Below are 20,014 nucleotides of genomic sequence, written 5' to 3' on the forward strand. Positions count from 1 at the left end.
TCAGTAAGTGGGTATTTTGTTTCAATGAAATGTTTGAGAAGGGTTAAGAATATTCAAATTTTGCAATAAAGCAGGATGGAGATGATTATCTTTGTGTTCTGGGGTGTACACTAGACATTTGAGAGGAGAGCGACAAGCAGTTTCAAAATGAATTGTTTTGGGGTTTTTTTTTGTTGCATTTTTATATGGCTCGAACTCGACCCCATGTTATCAGAGCGCTTTACATGAGTACCATTTGCCTTAAAAACACACATTAATTTTTATATTTTGAGGCACGGGAAAGAAAATTCCCCAGAATCAGATGATGCTTGAGTCGCCTGCCACTCTATCCTAGTTCACCCGCTTCAAGGTCTTCCGTTTTAGCCGTTAAGCCACATCAGTCTGGCCTACTTACACCATAAAACCTGAGAATTTACTCTAGGAGGAGTGGGAACTGTACGTAGACTTTATTCAGAAAGATACTAGTGAATTGTACTAGATACCTAATTTACTTAACACTCTCAAATTCACTTTACACTCCATTAATCTAAGGTGGACCACTTGCTTCTGTTGAAAGCAAACCTTCTCCAAACCTGTCCGTGTTCTCGTCATGCCTTCGGCAGGTTGCATCCTTTATAAATGAAGTGCCATATCTACTGTGGACGCTATCATGGCTGTTCGCGGGGTCCGGACTACAGATACCAGACTGCCTTGCTGCCAGGAGGAGTAGCTTAAATGTAGCCATACTTCCACGCGCCCGGGTATATACCTGGCCAACAGCGGACCCGTCATTGCCCGGAAGAGGCTGGACCACGCCTTTCAGTGTCTGCGTCTTCGGGTAAGGTGGGTCCGAAAATCTCTCCACCGATTAAGCAAGCTTGTAATAAAACTTCTATTCTGACACTTAACTCTGCTATGGGAGCCATTAATGAGATAATCTCGAAAGTGGAGGGTGAAATGTGATGTACATGTGACCACAAAGAAAGAGGCAGTTATAGATCGTCCACCAGAGCCCGTTTTATGTTGTGCAGACTGGGGGGTGAATTTGTTGACTATTGAAGTGGAGGTTCATCAAACGAAGGCTTGTGAACCTTTCTTACCCCTTACTTATGGCAAAAAAACAAAGTAACTTGAGCTTGCATCTAATTCAGGCCCACCAAATGTTTGGGAGGGGAAGCTCAGCTGAACCTATTTTCCGATGATCATCTAATCATTTGGATTCTAGGTTGGATGGGTCTGGAAGGGTATGCAGAACAGGGAGCATTGGAGGCCAGGAGCTTCTGTTCAGTACTGCATGCCGTACAGAGATGCTGGACACACACAAGACTAGGGTAAATGTACTGGAGGACTCACCAGCGGTGCCCAGCAGCCACACCCTCAGTTTCTCCAGGGAGCATCACCAACAGCTGCCGGGGATCCAGCCCAAAGTTGCGCTGCAAATGCAAACCAAAAAAAGCTTTGCTGCCGTGAAAGTGCAACAGCTGCAAGGCAGTGAAAATGATTAAATGTGTGGCGGCGACTCTGAATTGGAGTGTTAAAAGCAAGGAGGTGGAGGAGCATGCTGTGAGGCTTAATGATCCATGAAAGAAAGTCCGATGGCGGCTGCGCAAATGCACACACGCGTAACCGCTAGCTTGAGGCCAGCAGAAGCCTCTGGTAGCACTTTGAAAAGCCCCCCTTACTAAATGTCTCGCAGAGCAGCGCATGCGCTGGCTCAGGCGAGACCTAAAAAGGAGATGGATTGTGCCATAAGCGAGCTTGAGGACAGTGTAGTAAACTTATTGGTCCTCTAGCAGTCAACTTGTATCCATAACAAATTCTTTGTTCACCTGCTTACATATTTTATTAAGCAGGGTAGACCTAAAAAGGCCATAAACCGGATAGCCGCCCACTGGTTTAACATAGATTGTAGAGAAGCACGTGTAGCGCTTTGGGTAGCTGTTAAAGCAGGTGATCCTGTAGTAGTTAGAGTAGCTAGGTATAATTATAGGAGTACCAAGATAAAGGCAAAGAAAATATGGGATGACAAAAGATGGCAGGAACTCAGAGGCCTGCGCCACAAGAAATCCCAAACCCTTATGGAACTTATTTAAATGGGATCGAGGAGGTCAAGCCCAACAGCCCCAAAACCATGTATCGCAGGAGAATTGCGTTAACCATTTCAAACCCCAGTATGCCTTAAGTGTGGATGATGAGTGTGATATCACTCGTTCGTTCTATCAGGACAAGGCCTTAAGTTTGGCTGAGGTAGAAGTGGCACTTAGATTTTTAATGGCCGGTAAAGCACCTGGCCCAGACGGTATCCCTGGGGATGTATTTTTCCATGACTAGGAAAGTTGGTGCTGGTATATTCACAGGGTGTGCCTGTCCCTGACTCCTGGAAAGGAGCGCAGATTATACCGGGTTTTAAGAAAGGGGACAAATCGCACCCAGGGAACTATAGGCCCATCAGCCTAATGGACTCCTCGCAGAAGTTAATGGGGAGACTAGCGCTCAACAAGGTTCAAGAATGGATTGAAGAGCTTAATATCTTATCCCCACTGCAAGCAGGGTTCCAGGCTTTTACAAGCACCATTGACCAGGTGCTTAGGTTCATTCTGCTTTATTGGAAAATGGTGACTTTGGGCAAGGGCAGCTTATATGCTACTTTAGTTGACTTTAAGTCAGCGTTTGATCTTATACATCGTGCCAAACTATGGGTGATATTGCATGAAATGGAGATGCCATCTAAACTATTGACCCTTCTCACCAGATTACATAAGAATAACTATGCTAAAATTCAATGGGGCTTACAGGGCGATGTCAATAACCCTTTCCCAGTTGAAAGAGGTGTGCGACAAGGTTGCGTGAATGCACCAATGCTATTTTCTTTATACATCAATGCAATAGTGAATTGCATGCGCTCTATTCCTACGGATGCCCCAATACTAGCAGGTGAAAAAATCCCCATATTAATGTTCGCAGACGACACATGGATCATTTCCAAAACCGCAAGTGGTCTCCAGAGAGCCCTGACTATCTTTGAGGAGTTCTGCTTGAATCTGGGCTTGAAGGTCAATGTGATAAACGCAACTTATGGTTTTTAACCCGCACAGGGTTTTTAAGGGGGATATTCAAATGAACGATTGCCCGCTTGAGCAGGTTAAAGAGTTTACTTACTTGGGGGTTAACATCCAGGATGACCTGAAATGGAACCATCAAATTGATCTGGCATCCTTAAAACACCGACAATTGTCGGGGTGTTGCACACTGAATATAATACCTCATTCTCAAAGCCAATCAGTCCAGTACTTGAGATTTACAATATGAAAGTTATCCAGTATTGGGGTATCTTTCATAGATTCACATGCCTGAATCATTCCCCGTCGTCGAGGCCGGAGTCCCACGGTAAATAAAAAAGCAGTGCCAAAAGCACTTTGCAGTAGTAGGCCCTAGAAAAAGGCCTGAGGCCTATATTATAGTAGCCTATCTACCTCATTATGCTAAAAGACCCAAAGTCTTTGCTCCAACCAATCAGCTCACAGCACCCTCTAGAACCTTCCCTGCAGAGCCAGCTCTCCTCAGATTTTCACCGCACGTCGTGTGGAAGGGAGTCTCCCTGAGTCTTGACTCAGTTTTTTCTTCAAGAGCTTCAAGATGTCTGACAAGAAGGCCTTGTTTAGACCCTGCAGAACATGCGAGAAGAAGAGGGTCCATGTGGATGACCAACACAAGGACTGCATTTATTGCCTGTATCCCAAGCATGAGGCAAAAACCTGTAAGATCTGCCTTGCCTTCCCTGCCAAGACCTTAAGGGATAGGGAGGCCAGAGTCCTTTTGTGGCTTAAATCCTCTTCCACGGATGATGACGACAGAGCCTCTACCTCTAGCAAGAGGGCGAGGTCTCAAGAGGATAAGACAAGTGAGGGGAGAAAGCATGTTAAGACCTCCCACTCTACTTCAGGCTCTTCACAGAGATCCAAACATTCTGTCTCTGGAGCCTCAGCCACCAACGATCCGGCAAAGAAAACTGTGAGTAAGACTTCTACTGTCTCCTCTCCAGTGACCACTGTCTCTACTTCAACCTCTTCTTCTATGGATATGATATCCACTACATCTATTACTACTCAGATTGTGTCTACAAAAATTTGTATTGTGACAAAAAGAACTCTCGTGGACGACTCGTCGACGAAGACGCCATCATCATCAAAAAATTCGTCATCCAAGAAGAGCCCGTCGTCTAAGTCGTCGCCGCCGCCGTCGACGACTGCCTCGTCGACGAAGAAAGCATCGACGTCTATCCCGTCGACGACAAGCCCATCTTCGGTTACCCCGTCGACGACCGTCCCGTCGACGGTGGCTCCATCGATGTCGAGTCCATCGACGACTGTCCCGTCGACGTCGAGCCCTTCGACGACAGTCCCGTCGACGGCAAGTCTATCGTCGACGATGCCCTCGTCGTCGATCTCGTCTACGATAAACCCGTCGACGACGGCATCCTTTCAGCAAGTGGATGCACCTTGGTCACCGGGGTCATCAAGATCGATGGGATCAGCTTTACTAAGACCTACCACTGGGAATCAGGCCTTTTGTACGCCAATAGCGACAAAGAACTTTCAACTCGTGTCTTATAAGAGACAACAGGGTTCATATATATCTCCACTTATGCCTTCTCATCTTCTAGAAACTTATGGTGATGATGAAGAAGATGACTTTGAAGATGATGATGATGAGGGTGCTTTTGGTGTGGCACGTCACCCATCCGAGCTTGTCATCAAGTGCCAAGATGATGATGAAGACGATTCCTACGCTGAACACTACTACCAGGAGGATATCCTAGTGCCTCATTCATTGGAACATCAGAGACGGCCTAGAGTCCCGGAAGTCACTCAGTTGCCGCCTAATTTGATACAAGATTTACAGGCTATGCTGGCGGACTACAAGCAGCGTTTTCCACCGCAAGTACCTCAATCTGATACTGTAGTTCCTCCTCAGCAACATCCACCGGTTTCTCCAATTGTGGAAACTCTGCAACCGGTCTTGCCTCCACAAACTCCGGATACGTCATCAGAAGAGGAGGTAGAAGATGGAGAGTTGCCTAACACACCTTCATCAGACCCATGGGATGAATGTTATACCCATGCCGTCCCCTCCAACTCCACAACCTTCAGATTCACCGCCTGAAGATGTAGGTGGTTTTCACAACCTGATGCAGAGGGCATCAACCAGGTTTAAGATACCGGTTACAGTGGAGCAAACTGAGTGTTTTCTCCATGACTTTAAAGAGGAAACCAGAAAGATATCCAGAGCCATTCCCATGATTGAGTATATTTGGAAGGAAGGCATAAAAATAATGAAAAACCCTGCATCCGTGCCTGCTGTGTTACCCAGAATAGAAAAGAAATATCGTGCTCCGCTCTCTAGTCCGGCGTGCCTTATTGGTCATCCACGCCCGGATTAGGTAATCTCTCAGGCGGCGCAACAAAGGTCAAAGAACCCAGCTACCCCTATTTCTACTCCACCAGATAAAGAGGGGCGACGATTAGACCTTATTGGGAAGAAGTTTTCCACTATGGCTGCAGCATCCATCAGGATAGCAAATTCAATGGCGATTATTGGGCGCTACGATCGCCAAATGTGGTCGGAGATGGCTAGCTTCATAGAGCTGTTGCCAGAGGACAAAAGACAAGAAGCCAGGAAAGTTTTAATGGAAGGAGAGCGGGCAGCGGAAGAATCCATCGACTGCGCTCTAGATATGGCGAATACGAATTTCAGGCAGTTGGCTGGGGCAGCTGTCCTGAGACGTCAAGGGTGGTTAAAAGCCACTACATTTCGTCCGGAGGTTCAATTGAAAATACTGGACATGGCATATGACGGAGAGTCCCTCTTTGGGAAACATGTCGATGAGGCTCTCCAGACGATTAAAACTGACACAGATACTGCAAAGTCACTAGGATCATTGCAATATAAAAGAGGATCATTCAGAGGAGCTAGAGGACGAGGTTATTCGTCCAGAGGAAGTTATTACCAGCAAGGCAGACCATATCAACCACAATACCGCCAAAACTATCAGTCCTCTTACAGACAATCTGGATCGGCTGGTTTCTCTCGCCAAGGAAGGAAGAAGGCGCGCAAACAACCAAGGACGAGACAGTCACAAGAAACAGTGAGAGCAATTGGGCGCCACCTCCCTTACCTTCCCGTGGGCGCGAAGATATCTGCTTTCCAACAGTCATGGCAGAATATAACATCGGATCGGTGGTCACACCCTAGAGTTCATCACCAAACCTCCACCAACTCCCCCCAGGGGTCCCCCTCCCCCTCGTCTTCACTTATTGTTCAAGGAAGTGCAAGCTATGCTTCTCAAAAATGCAATAGAGAAAGTTCCAAATCATCAGAGGGGGGCAGGTTTTTATTCCCGTTTTTTCCTCATAAAAAAGAAAGCAGGGGAATGGCGACCGATCCTAGACCTACGCAATCTGAACAAATATCTCAAGAAGCAGGGATTTCGAATGGTCACCCTCTCGGACATTCTCAGTTGCCTCAACGAGGGAGATTACATGGCTTCCTTGGACATGGAAGACGCATACTTGCACATCCCAATCCACCCAAACCATCGGAAGTACCTCCGTTTCAATGTGGCCGGCGCCCATTATCAATTCAAAGTTCTCCCATTTGGCCTCAAGTCGGTCCCAAGGATTTTCACGAAGTGCCTGGCCCCTGTGGCAGCAGCTCTTCGGGCAGCAAAAGTGCAGGTCTTCCCGTATTTGGACGACTGGCTAGTCAAAGGTCCATCAGAAGCCAAAGTAAGATCCGACATTACGGCATGCTGCAATCTCTTCGCATCGCTAGGCCTCACAATCAACAAAACCAAATCTCAGATGCATCCAAAACAAAGCCTGTTGTTCCTAGGAGCTTGCTTGGACACAGTGGAATGCAAGGCATCCTTATCTCGAGAGAGACAACTCCGTCTGCAGGCGTTGGCCAAAAAACTGGCAAGAAGGTCACTTTCAGTTCGCCTATTTGCATCACTTCTGGGGATGTGTTCTTCAGCCATCAACCTCATTCCATTGGCGCGTCTAAAGATGCGGCCACTACAAGAGGAGCTAAACTGTCAATGGCATCAAGCGACAGGTTCATTCGAGGACACCATCACAATCACCAACAGGATGGTGCATGCACTCCAATGGTGGTCTCAGATCAGCAATCTGGAACAGGGGCTCTCATTCTTGCAGAATCCTCCGGATTTTATTCTGACGGATGCGTCCATGGAGGGCTGGGGTGGTCATCTCCAGGACCTGCAAGTGCAAGGAAAATGGTCTCAGCAACACAAGAAATGCCACATCAACAGTCTAGAGTTGAAAGCCATTTGTCTGTCTCTTCAAGCGTTCCTCCCCAGGATAGTGGGATCCTCGGTTCTAGTCAGAACAGACAACACCACAAGCATGTTTTATATCAACAAGCAGGGAGGAACGAGATCGGCAACGTTATCCAAACAAGCCCAAGAGTTATGGAAATGGTTAACAGTTCACAACATAACTCTCAAAGTGGAGCACGTCAGAGGCCTCTACAACACCTTGGCAGACAAACTGAGCAGAACATTGTCAGATTGCCACGAGTGGGAACGGACAACGGCCAGTTGAACTATGTGTTTCAGAGATGGGGCAAACCCAGGTTGGACCTATTTGAAACCCAACAGAACAAGAAATGCTGGTACTACGCCAGCAGATATCCTCAACAGGGGTCATGGGGGAATGCCCTTTCGATGCGATGGTCAGGGACCTATGCATACGCTTTTCCTCCGATCCCTCTGATTCCACGACTGGTGCGCAAAATGAAAATGGAGAGTTGTCGCCTTCTCCTCATTGCTCCCAAGTGGCCTCGCCAGTACTGGTTTCAGGAACTCAAGCTACTTTCACAGGAACCACCGATCAAACTGCGTGTAACTCCGAGGTTACTGTCACGCAACGAGGGTCAGGTACTTCACCCAGGTCCTCAATCGCTGAAATTGCACGCATGGCTCCTAACTTCCTAGAATTCGAACATCTTCAAATTCCTCAGGACTGCCGAGTCATTTTAGAGAAGGCAAGAGCCCAAAGTACATTAAAAACTTATCGTCTCAAGTGGAAGCGTTTTTGCGCATGGTGCATCTCTAGTGCTTTACACCCTATAGAGGCGCCGGCAGAAAAGATATTACCCTATTTATTGCATTTAGCGCAATCTGGCCTTTCTTTTTCATCAATAAAGGTCCACTTAGCGGCCTTATCCAGGTACAGAAAGATGACTAACTCTGTCACTCTGCTCTTCATCACTAATCAAGCAATTTATGAGGGGTCTGTTCCGGGCTTATCCCCCAGTGAAGCCCTCACCACCGGAATGGGAGCTCAACACGGTTCTATCACATCTGATGAAGCATCCGTTCGAGCCTATCCATAGAGCCGACCTAAAGTTCTTGACATGGAAGATTGCTTTATTACTGTCGCTAACTTCCGCAAGAAGAGTGGGAGAAATTCAAGCTTTCACTATAAAGGAGCCCTTTTTACATTTCTCCCAGGACTGTCACTTTACGAACGAATCCAACATTCATACCGAAAGTGCCTTCCCAGTTTCATCTAAATGAACCTGTCAAGCTGAAAGTTTTCTTTCCAAACCCGTCAACCCCGGCTGAAAAGACATTGCATTCTTTGGACATCAAACAATGCTTAAAATTCTATCTTCAGAGAACCAAGACTTTGAGAAAATCAGATCAACTGTTTGTAGCTTATGGCCAGACTACATTGGGGAAAGCGGTTACTAAAGCCACGATTTCAAGATGGATCGCATCCGCTATTCAATTCTGCCACGTCAAGGCTAATCGACCATTGACAAGATCTGTTCGATCTCACTCCACAAGAGCTGTAGCAGCGTCTGCGGCTTTGTTTGCAGGAGTGACGCTTGAGAACATTTGCCGTGCTGCGACATGGAAGAATGTCCACACGTTTACAAGACATTACTGCCTGCAATCAGCAAATCGGGATGATGCGGCAGTGGGCCAAGCTGTTTTACGTCACCTGTTTCCATAAGGAGTATGTTCAGGTACTGATGTTCACTTATTTCATATAAAGTACATGCAATTCAACAGATTGTTTTTAAATATGCAGACATATGCTAACATGTTGTGTATTTTTGTATGATGCTTAAAATTTCTTTCCAGAAAGAAAATGCATAATTTCAATGTTGAACTTGAACATGATTTATTAATAGATCAATCTCTAGGCGTTTGTTGGTTGTTGACGATACATTCAAGGGGGTGCACTGTAATAAGTCTCCCACCATCCGGAACCGACTTTGCCTGGCTTACTGCTTGCTATTCTGATTCAGGCATGTGAATCTATGAAAGATACCCCAATACTGGATAAGAAAACAAGTTACTTACCTGTGACTTCAGTTATCCAGTATTGGTATCTTTCATAGATTCACATGCACCCACCCTCCTCCCCGGCGAGTCAGTTCTCTAAGTTTGGGATACTTATTCCCACTTGTGCTACGAAAATCTGAGGAGAGCTGGCTCTGCAGGGAAGGTTCTAGAGGGTGCTGTGAGCTGATTGGTTGGAGCAAAGACTTTGGGTCTTTTAGCATAATGAGGTAGATAGGCTACTATAATATAGGCCTCAGGCCTTTTTCTAGGGCCTACTACTGCACAGTGCTTTTGGCACTGCTTTTTTATTTACCGTGGGACTCCCGCCTCGACGACGGGGAATGATTCAGGCATGTGAATCTATGAAAGATACCAATACTGGATAACTGAAGTTACAGGTAAGTAACTTGTTTTCTTATCAGCTCAGCCCTCTATGGATCAGAGCTTTGGGGCTGTGAGAACCTATCCAAGCTCATTTTATAGGAAATAGGTTTTTGAGAAACATTACCAGTTTACCACAGAGTACCCCAATGTGTCCTTTATTGTATGATCTAGGGAGAAAATCAATTGCAGATATGTTAAACTTCGTCCTCTTTTGCACTGGCAGAGACTCTGGACTACTCCAGAACTGGCAGTTTATGCGGCTGGTTTCCTAGCTACAATAAGGGCAGATACTTTTGATCATATAAAATAGCTACGGGAGGTTAAAGATACTCTAGCAAGTATTTGCATGAAATCACTGTGGGAAGATCAAATAAACTCCACCTTTCCAACGAAAAATTTTGGGAAATAATACAGTATAATATACTTAAATAGTGAGGCGTCCACTCTAACTGGAGCTTTCCTGGAAAGTAAACTAATCGCCAGATTAGAATTATATTGACATTTAATCACAAAACCGCACGACCAGAAGCTATATTTTCAGTTTAGGGTGGGTTCGCTGCTATTAAGAGTATTTTCTACTAGATGGGCTAAACCCAGTGTTAATTTGTGCCCGGTATGTCAGTCTAGTAAAGAATCGCTGACCCACTTATTGTTTGTTTTGGTTACGCTGTCCCACGTCTGGTTGGCACCAATCTGCAAGCTCTTAGGAACAAGGTCTAGCGAAGCAGAAAGAATTTTACAAACTGACACATCAACACCGATAGTCATAGCGAGGGCAAAATATCTCGGGTGGTCATGGGCAATAAGATCATGTTCTCTTTGTCCAGTAGAAGGGTAACAAAAGGCAGTGTTTAACTACACCATAACTAGCTAATGTGGTAGATTTTAGGTTGAATTAAGTGCCTGTTGTGAGAAGGTGGCCTGATATGCAGTGCTCACTATTCTAGTGAACACTATGTATCAGTCCAGCAACCCTTATTGATGATTGGTTGTAAGTCAACCTTATAGACCAGCTATCCTAGTAGCGTGGATACGAGCAGTCTAAGGCTAAAGACTCGAGAGGGCGTGTTAAGCCAGCTGTTTACCACACATATACCCCTTGAATACCCAGTGAAAGGACACCACACAAGTGTTATGAAAATAAACGGTTATTTATTAAGGATCACAACAGCCCTGTACTCTTTATGAGGACAGGGTACTAAGCACAAACCAAAACTCTTACAAAAATACTTGAGTTAGCACAGTATATACAAATGCCCGAGGGGCATGGGAAACCATATACTCTGAAATGCGAAATTACTAGCAGGTAAGTACAGTACTAATAGCTTTTGGAATCGCTAGGACTTGACTATAGAATCGTTAGATTACTTCTAGGAGACCCAGGGGACTCGGGTGCAGAGTGTGCACTCTCACGCGTGATGCGGGACAAAGTCTATGGTAGCTAGTAATTGCAAAGTTAGTGTTCTCGGGCGAACCCGACCTGGTAGGAGGAAAACGACAGTGGATTCTGACCCTTGGATAGTGAGGCTATGCTGGGGCACCGAAATGCCGAAGTTACCTAGCCCAGGGGCTGCAGCTGCATAGGACTCAAAAGACGTCGGGAATCCTCGTTGACGGACCAGGAGCCTGGAAGAAAAGAAGTTGCTGGCAGGCGACCAGTGAAGAAAGTTCGGTGGATCCAAGCCTGGATCGATGGAAGATGACACCTGAAAGCAGAGGGGACCAAGTTCGAGACTACTAGCCAGTAGTCAGTGGGCACCAGGAGGGCACCGGATGGTAGCCACCTCGACTAGGTGACGCTGTGCTCGAAGATCTCACGGACCAGGAGGCGTTGTCGGCGACCAGGAAGGAGGAGCGAGCTGTCCCACGAAGATTGAAGCTGTCGGCGTCGCTGGACCCAGGGTTGGGCAACAAAGCCTTGGCAAATTCAAGCCCACGCGGTGGACCTAAAATGGCGTCTGGAGTGGACCAGGAGGGTCCGGGGTGCCTCTCTTGAAGAAGGAAGCAAGGGCCAGTCTGGAGCAACCAGACCAGCAGCAGTGATGTCGTCGGGCGTCGTGAAGAAGGCCACAAGCCAGCCGGCTAGTAGCCACACAGCGCGGTGAGCACGCAAAAGCAGAAGGGCCCCACGCAGATCGTGGAGATGCTGGAGGGCTGATCTTCGGTGCTGGAGCTGCTCAGGGTTGGGGCTTCTCGGACCCCAAAGCACTCACCAGTGGAAGACTCGGTGGGCTTGTTGCAAAGAAGTCGTGTAGTCTTGGCGATCGTCGGTCCCTCGAGGTCTCGTCGCACTCACAGTTCTCAGCTTTGCTGTAGAGGTGAGTAGAGGTCAGAGGTGCCAGGGAAGCCGGGTCTCGTCGAGCTGGGTCGTCGGATTCGTGAAGAAGGACTTGCAGCAGACCGCAGTGTTCTTAGGATGGTGCCCGCTTGATGCAGGGTGACTACTCCTTAGCCACAAGGGAGAATCTTGATGAAGAAATCTTGATGTCCTTTCGAAGAAAGTCGTGTCTTGATTCCAAAGATGATCTAATTTGAACAGGGGGCCCGCTCCCATCTTTATAGTAAAAAAGGGGGCTGACCCGGTGACTAGGTCCTGCCTATGGGTGGGACTAGGAGGGGGGTGGTTACACCCCTCTGCCATGCCGGACTTTCCCCAGGCCAGGGGCTGGTGTGCCCCTGGAACTGGTTCTGACCGGCCTATGCGTAGTGAGCACCGGGGTGCCACTCAGCAGTCACCTTCCTGAAAAGCCCTGCCTACCCAGGATACACAAAACCATGTCTGGGACGGTGCTAGCACCGCCCCTGACAGGAAACCCTTTGTCCAGGCTCCCCTCGCTGGAAGGACTCCCAGCTGCAGGGGGTCAGACTCGTGTCTGTGGTGGCAGCATCCATTTTGTGGAGCTGAGGCTTCAGTTAACTTTAACCGGGGTTCACAGTTACATACATGTCGTGTCCCTCTAGAAGGGTGGAATGCTAACCCCGTCGCCAGAATTGGCGAGGGGTTAGTATTCCAATTCGTATGACACCTTACTCGACATGTTTTGATAAAGCAATACCAAAGTTAGCATTTAACCGCGAGGATTATAATGCACTTAAGAGTATATGGTATGCGATATCATGGAACAGCTATTAGGACTTGGTTCCGCAAGCTGCAGACAGGCTCAGCTCATGCCAGAGCACCATCTCACACGATTCCAAGCACTCTGCCTTCAGGATTGTCAAGGCCTGCCATAGGAGTGACTGATAGGAATCTGTGTGTCCATTTTAGGGTTAGGTATAGGTATACTACACCTACAGCAAAGGGTGATTACACGACTTTGCCCCAGCTGTCATGCAGCCAGTTGTGTCAAATTTAGGAGGCCAGCCAGGGGTGGCATAATACATGCTGCAGCCCCTGGCAGCCCTGGGTACACCTATGCCCTGAGTTACAGGGTCTGATAAGGTGGCCCAGTACCAATTGGAAATGCACCTAGGGTACATGGAATCCATTTTAAAGAGAGAGCAGTAGGCCTGGGGTCCTGATTGGCAGGGTCCCAGGTCGACTATGTCCAAAACCAGCTAAAACACAGGGCAAAAAGTTGGGGGCAACCATAGTCAGGAGGTACCTTCCTACACCTGTCCTAATCAATTGAGCTTTAATTGTAAATTGTACTCTTTTTTAAAAAAAAAAATGTGTTTATTATGAGCTTTTTACGGGGTTAATAATGTTTTATCTACCAATTTTAAGATCATCTTATTTGTCCTCCAATTCAGGCTTTGTATCACATTAGAGTTAGTGTTTTATTCAATTTTTTATTTGTATGCGCTTTAAAGAGTAAAATTGTTGAATAAAGCTTGTTTGGATTGGTACTGTGGGCGAGCAGCCTTAAGCCTAACACAGAGGAGTGCAAGACATTTGTTGTGCACACAGTTACTAATGAATGACACAAAACAATTTTCAGTCTTTGCAATGTCAACCTATGGGAGGAAAACAATACTGGGGTTTTGCAGGTACGTGCACAACTTACAGTTCCAGTCTTTGGAGGTTAAGGTCAGCAGAAGCCAAGGTTCAGGTAAGCGCAAACACTGCACCACAATTGACAGAGGAGCGGCCGGGTGCAAAGGTCTAATCTGAAGGTGAGGCCCAATGTTAACCAATGGATACTGGGCTTGCTTGAAGGCACACTGCTTGCAGGTAAGTAAAGCGACTGCTGGGTTCAAGCTTCGGGGTTTTGGCAAGCACAGGGTGGGGGCCACAAGACTGCACCAATCATTTACCGGCGGCACAGGGGCAGCCGGATGCAGGGGGTAAATACGGTATCTGATAGGGACATCTAGCTGCAGATTTCTTACATTTGAACTTCCAGGTGTCCGGCTGGATCCACAAGATTTTTATTAGCAGTCCCCCTGCGCGCCGGTAGGTGGTGTCGGTCAACTCTGCTTGACGTTGGTGTTGTGACGTCAGAGTTGTCAATATAATTGCCACTCCGGTACGCTGATGCAGGTTCTTTTCTTTCTGCAAAGTCTAGGGTCTTCTCTCTTTTTGTTAACTTTAATCTTTTCTTTCTGCGCCAGCCAGCGCCAATCCGTTGAAGAGCTACCCCTTGTCAATTTTTTAGAGACTTTTTTCGACCCGACCTGGTTGGTGTGTTTAGGTTATGTCGAGTAAGAACACTTTGGGGTTCGAGCCCCATTTAGTGTGTCTCTGGTGCCTGGAGCCCAACCACGACTTGAAGTCGTGCTCAGACTGCCGGAGCATGGCGCCGAAGGCTTCGAGAGAACGGTCCCTAAAACTACTCCCGGCCTGGCGTCCGGCACCGCAGAGTTCACCTCGTCTGTCTCGATCCTGGTCCAGGTGTCTGTTGAGAGGAAGGTCCAAGCAACGCTCTGGTGAATCGAAGTCCTCTTCGTCCAAGTCGGGTAAGAGGCACCACAAAATACACAAGTTGAAGCGTGCTACGACTTTGCCCTGTCTCGCGATGCGGTGAAGGAACCTCTGCGTTCAAGGCCCTGCTCCGCGAAGTGGGTGCTTGGGTCGGCTTCACGCTTCCCTGCCTTTCCAGGTCCGGAAGCGACCCCTGCCCAAATGAAGGAGTTCTATGATGCCATATCTGGGCACCCTGCCGGTGGGCCTACGGGCCCCGCAGGCTGAGAGAATGGAGGGGCCTCTGGTTCCCACACCTGTGGCTCCAGTGCCACTGCCTCAGATTGGACCTGTTCCCGGGTCAGGAGTGACGCCAGTCACACCTTCACAGCGACCTTCCCTGGCATCTCGTCCAACTCCGAGGTTCTTGGCTTTGCGGTCGGTGAACACTGCATGCCTTTTGGGCCACTATTCCCATTCAATATAGGACATGGAAGTGCAAGAGGAGGACCGGGCTCTACTCTCCTGAGCTACTTCAGACGGGAGGGACGCAGCCAAGTTTGCCATCAGATGTGGCTTGGACATGACTGACTCGTTGGGCAGATCGATTTCCACGACGGTGGCCGTTCGGCGGCACGCCTGGCTGAGAACCTCTGGTTTTCTGGGGATGTCCAGGCTCACCTCATGGACATGCCCTTTGATGGCTCCCGTCTCTTCGGAGACAAAGCGGATACTACCTTTGAACGTTTCAAAGACTCGTGGGCAACAGCAAGTCTTTGGGCCTCACCACAACCCCTAGGACCTCATCCGCTTTTCGGTCATTTCGTGGCTACGGAGGGGCTAGCAACTGCGCCAACTCTATTCTGGCCAGTGAGCCCTGCAAGTTCAGCATCCTCTGTGCGGCCGGGGACACAGTTCAACCCGGCCCGTGGGTCGGGAAACAAGAAGTTGAGCCAAGCCACACCACGCCACAATCCCTCTCCTACACCGCAAAACCTTCCTAGTCAGATCCCCCAGGATCACTCTCAGCCGGTCGGTGGCAGAGTATGTCATCCTCTCCACCTTTGGCAAAACAACACATTGGACAAGTGGGGTATTGCAGATAGTCTGAAGGGGCTATTTCCTCCCCTTCGAGACTACCCCTCCATCTTTGCCTCCAGTGTATGATCGGCTGAAGGGGGATCACTTTGCCTTACTCTGCGAGAAAGTCAAAACTCTCTTGGCCTAGGGAGCTATAGAGCGGGTTCCCAGGCCAGAAGTAGGCAGTGGTCGTTGTTCCCGTTCCTTTCTGGTCCCAAAGAAGGACTGAAGCCTTCGTGCTATCCTAGACCTTGGAGCCCTCAATTACTTCCTCAAAAAAGAGAACCTCAGGATGCTCACCCTAGCTCAGGTCCTGTATGCCATGGACCCGCGAGACTGGATGGTAGCTCTAGGATAATTTCGACCACACTCCAGATATTCCTGAAACTACACTGTCCCAGGACGTGAAGGGTCTGTTAATGCCTGAAGGAGGTTGATGTCAAGCTCTATAACTTAACTATAAATGTTTTTAACCCACAAGTAAGCAGGTTGAATTTTTATAGAGTATATCAATTTTCATAATAAAGAAATTCTATTCCAGGTAAGTAACTTAACCATATTTATTATTGCTTTGCGGGTATTTTGAAGTTCCTTTTTCCATACTCATCAGTTTCTGTGTACCATGCGATTTATAATGGGTATCATGTAAGTATGCAGTGATTGTTTTAAATTAATACTAAGGTAATTTAATACAGATGGCTGATTTATTATACTGCTCTGTGTTGGGTAGCATTTTTTTTTTCCTGTGCTGTTGTCTGGCACTGAATTATCTTTCCTCTGATGTAGGACAAATTGTCAAACATGGTGATGTCAAGTCCGTGCTGAGTGAAGGTATGCCAGTATATCGCAGGCCATATGAAAAGGGACGTCTGATCATTGAATTCAAGGTGAGAGTTTCAATTCAGAAAAGGTGTAGGCAGTTAAATAAATTTGGCAAATCGTTCCAAATAATGCTTAAGCGTTACGAAAAATTAGCAATGTAAATTGCGAAGGTTTACTAGCAATTATCGCTTTCTAGACTTTCATACACAATTAATATTGGCTTTCTGCATCGTAACATTTAACTTGGTAGAAGTAAACGTTGGAATATTTGCCTCAACCATGCGAGCACCCCAGAACATATCACACATACCTATTGCAGGGCTGGGTAGCTTTTTTGACATGTAGAACAATTGTATCTGATTGTATTTTGGCTCATTGCTTAGACTTGTAGACAGCAGTTATAGGTGCTAGCATGTAGTTTTGATAGTTTACTACATATTTTAGTACTACGTACTCTAAAATTCAGACTTTTTCCTGGATAGATTCTTGGATGGTGCTCTACAGCATTTTTAACATGTTGAACCCTTATTGTGAAGTGTTCCAGGATCCTTGCACGTAGTGGGGAATAATACGGTTTACAACTTCAATAGCGATTCCTATGATCCAGAAGTATGTTTTCGATTGCATGTGTGGCTGTAGATACACATGCTTTGCATACTCCTGCCATCTAGTGTTGGGCCAGATGTGTGCAAGTTGTTTTTAGGTCTCGCCTGTCGATGCGCATGCGCATCGAGCAAGCGAGACTATGGTGGCTTATCTACTCTTTATCCCCAACTTGCAAGGAATCGTGGCGATTCCTTGCAGTGCACGAGAAATTTAAGCTCAATGCGCATGCGCATTGAGCTTTAAAGCGCGTGCACATGCCCCCAGCCGCCTGCCTTGCCTACTCTCCCAGCTGGTGCCGCTCCACCCCCTGCGGCATCAAAGGCTTTCACGGCCGGCCGGCCATGCTTTCAGTTTCACGACCGGCCGGCCGTGTGAAGTACATTTCAAAGCCCGCTCTCCCTGCTCCGCCCCCTGCTCCGGCCGAGACGCATTTCTCCTCCCTCCTCCCCCCTCCTGGGTCAGGTTACCCTGCTTTCTGTTTCGCTTTTTGGATACGTTTTAGATGAAATCTGCCGTTTCCGGCCATCCCTTTGATCTGTAAATCAACATGGCTTAGTTCATGGAGTTTGAAGCCAAGAGTTTTAGTTGGCTGGTGCCACTGAGTTCACCAGACTTTTCGACGGGAAGTTCCTGTCCCTCAATGAGAGGAGGAGAAATTCATGTTTCTGAGGATGTAACTTTAGTTTCATGTTGAATATCCAGTTGTGCATGCCATTGCCTAAGAACGAGTGCACGTAGCGTGTCGGGTGCTTCCTTGTCCCGGCCGTTCGCACCCCAGCCCCTTCCACGGCCTCTTGGTGGTCTGTAGTTGGACAGACACCGGCTCCAGCAGCGCGTGCACTCTCAAGCCACAAATGCTTGGGCCTTAATGACGATTAGTGTCCTGGTCACGTGCTGCCTCGCGCACGCCGATGAGGGGCTGAGTACATTCTCAGGACAGCACCCTCTGACCTCACTGGACTTTCCCCGGCGATAACATTTCCTCTGAGCGCTCAGCTCTGGGAAAATGTAATAACAGCAGGTGGTTCATCACGGGCTTCAGAATTTAGGTCGGGGCTGGCGATTGTCCTCGTTCACCCTCACCCTCACTCACCCTCAACCCCTCAAACTCACCCTCACTCACCCTCACTCACCCTCAACCCCTCACCCACCCTCACCCTCACTCACCCTGACCATCACTCACCCTCAACCCCTCACTCACCCTCAACCCCTCACTCACCCTCACTCTCACTCATCCTCACTCACCCTCACTCACCCTCAACCCCTCACCCTCACTCACCCTCACTCACCCTCACCCTCACTCACCCTCAACCCCTCACCCTCACCCTCTCATCCTCACTCACCCTCAACCACTCACCCTCACTCACCCTCACTCACCCTCACCCTCACTCACCCTCAACCCCTCACCCTCAACCCCTCACTCACCCTCAACCCCTCACTCACCCTCAACCCCTCACTCACCCTCAACCCCTCACTCACCCTCAACCCCTCACTCACCCTCAACCCCTCACTCACCCTCAACCCCTCACTCACCCTCAACCCCTCACTCACCCTCACTCTCACTCATCCTCACTCAACCACCCTCAACCTCACTCACCCTCAACCCCTCACCCTCACTCACCCTCACCCTCACTCACCCACCCTCAACCCCTCACCCACTCACCCTCTCACCCTCAACCCCTCACCCTCAACCCCTCACCCTCAAACCCTCACTCACCCTCAACCCCTCACTCACCCTCACTCTCACTCATCCTCACTCTCACTCATCCTCACTCACCCTCAACCCCTCACCCTCACTCACCCTCAACCCCTCACTCACCCTCACTCACCCTCACTCAGCCTCAACTACTCCCCCTCACCCTCACTCACCCAAAACCCCTCACCCTCACTCACCCTAACCCTCACTCACCCTCACTCACCCTCAACACCTCACTCACCCTCACCCTCACTCACCCTCAACACCTCACCCTCAACACCTCACCCTCAACCCCTCACCCTCACTCACCCTCAACCCCTCACCCTCACTCACCCTCAACCCCTCACCCTCACTCACCCTCACTCACCCTCACTCACCCTCACTCACCCTCACTCACCCTCACTCACCCTCACTCACCCTCACTCACCCTCACTCACCCTCACTCACCCTCACTCACCCTCACTCACCCTCACTCACCCTCACTCACCCTCACTCACCCTCACTCACCCTCACTCACCCTCACTCACCCTCACTCACCCTCGCTCACCCTCACTCACCCTCACTCACCCTCACTCACCCTCACTCACTCACTCACTCACCCTCACTCACCCTCACTCACTCACCCTCACTCACCCTCGCTCACTCACCCTCACTCACCCTCGCTCACCCTCACTCACCCTCACTCACCCTCACTCACCCTCACTCACCCTCACTCACCCTCACCCTCACCCTCACTCACACTCACCCTCACCCTCTGCAATAGTTCTCAGACCATTTCAGTTAGAGCTTTTAGAAATGTTTATGGCTTTTTTTATTTGTAATACTTTCGCATTGGCTACAGGAAACAAAAATGCTAAACATTTACAAAAAAACCCATAAACAATTCTAAAAGCACTAACTCTAATGGTGCGAGACCTATTGCATTTCCAATGCTTGTTCTTCTAAGAAGTCGTTTAAATCGCTAGGAAAAGTGACTACTCCTCTCAGTGATGTAGCGCATGGGCATTGACTCCATTGTGAGATTGTTTTCTTTCTGCCATAGAGTTTGGACTTGTTATTCATCTCTCCAGTTTGAGACCTCCTTCATGTTTCCTCCAGTCCGTTGATCACTTCTTTACTCGTCTGTATTGTTTTTGTTTGCGTTGCCTTTCGAAAACAGAAGCAATGCCTCAAACTTGATCGTCAATTGGGCGCCTGGTCATGGCGTTTGGGCCTCCCCAATTCAGGC

At 48.3% G+C, this 20,014-nt stretch overlaps 1 protein-coding gene across 1 annotated transcript in view; it reads left to right on the top strand.

Annotated features, from left to right (window-relative positions):
* The window catches only part of DNAJA1 (DnaJ heat shock protein family (Hsp40) member A1), a 122,457-nt gene that overhangs the window by 77,757 nt on the left and 24,686 nt on the right, over positions 1–20,014 (top strand). The window contains exon 8 of the mRNA XM_086961691.1: positions 16,449–16,549. Within this exon, the coding sequence (XP_086817817.1) occupies positions 16,449–16,549 (101 nt within the window). The remainder of the gene's footprint in view (positions 1–16,448; positions 16,550–20,014) is intronic.

This window comes from Lissotriton vulgaris, chromosome 3_1, assembly GCF_964263255.1.
Source record: "Lissotriton vulgaris chromosome 3_1, aLisVul1.2, whole genome shotgun sequence".
Taxonomy (NCBI): domain Eukaryota; kingdom Metazoa; phylum Chordata; class Amphibia; order Caudata; family Salamandridae; genus Lissotriton; species Lissotriton vulgaris.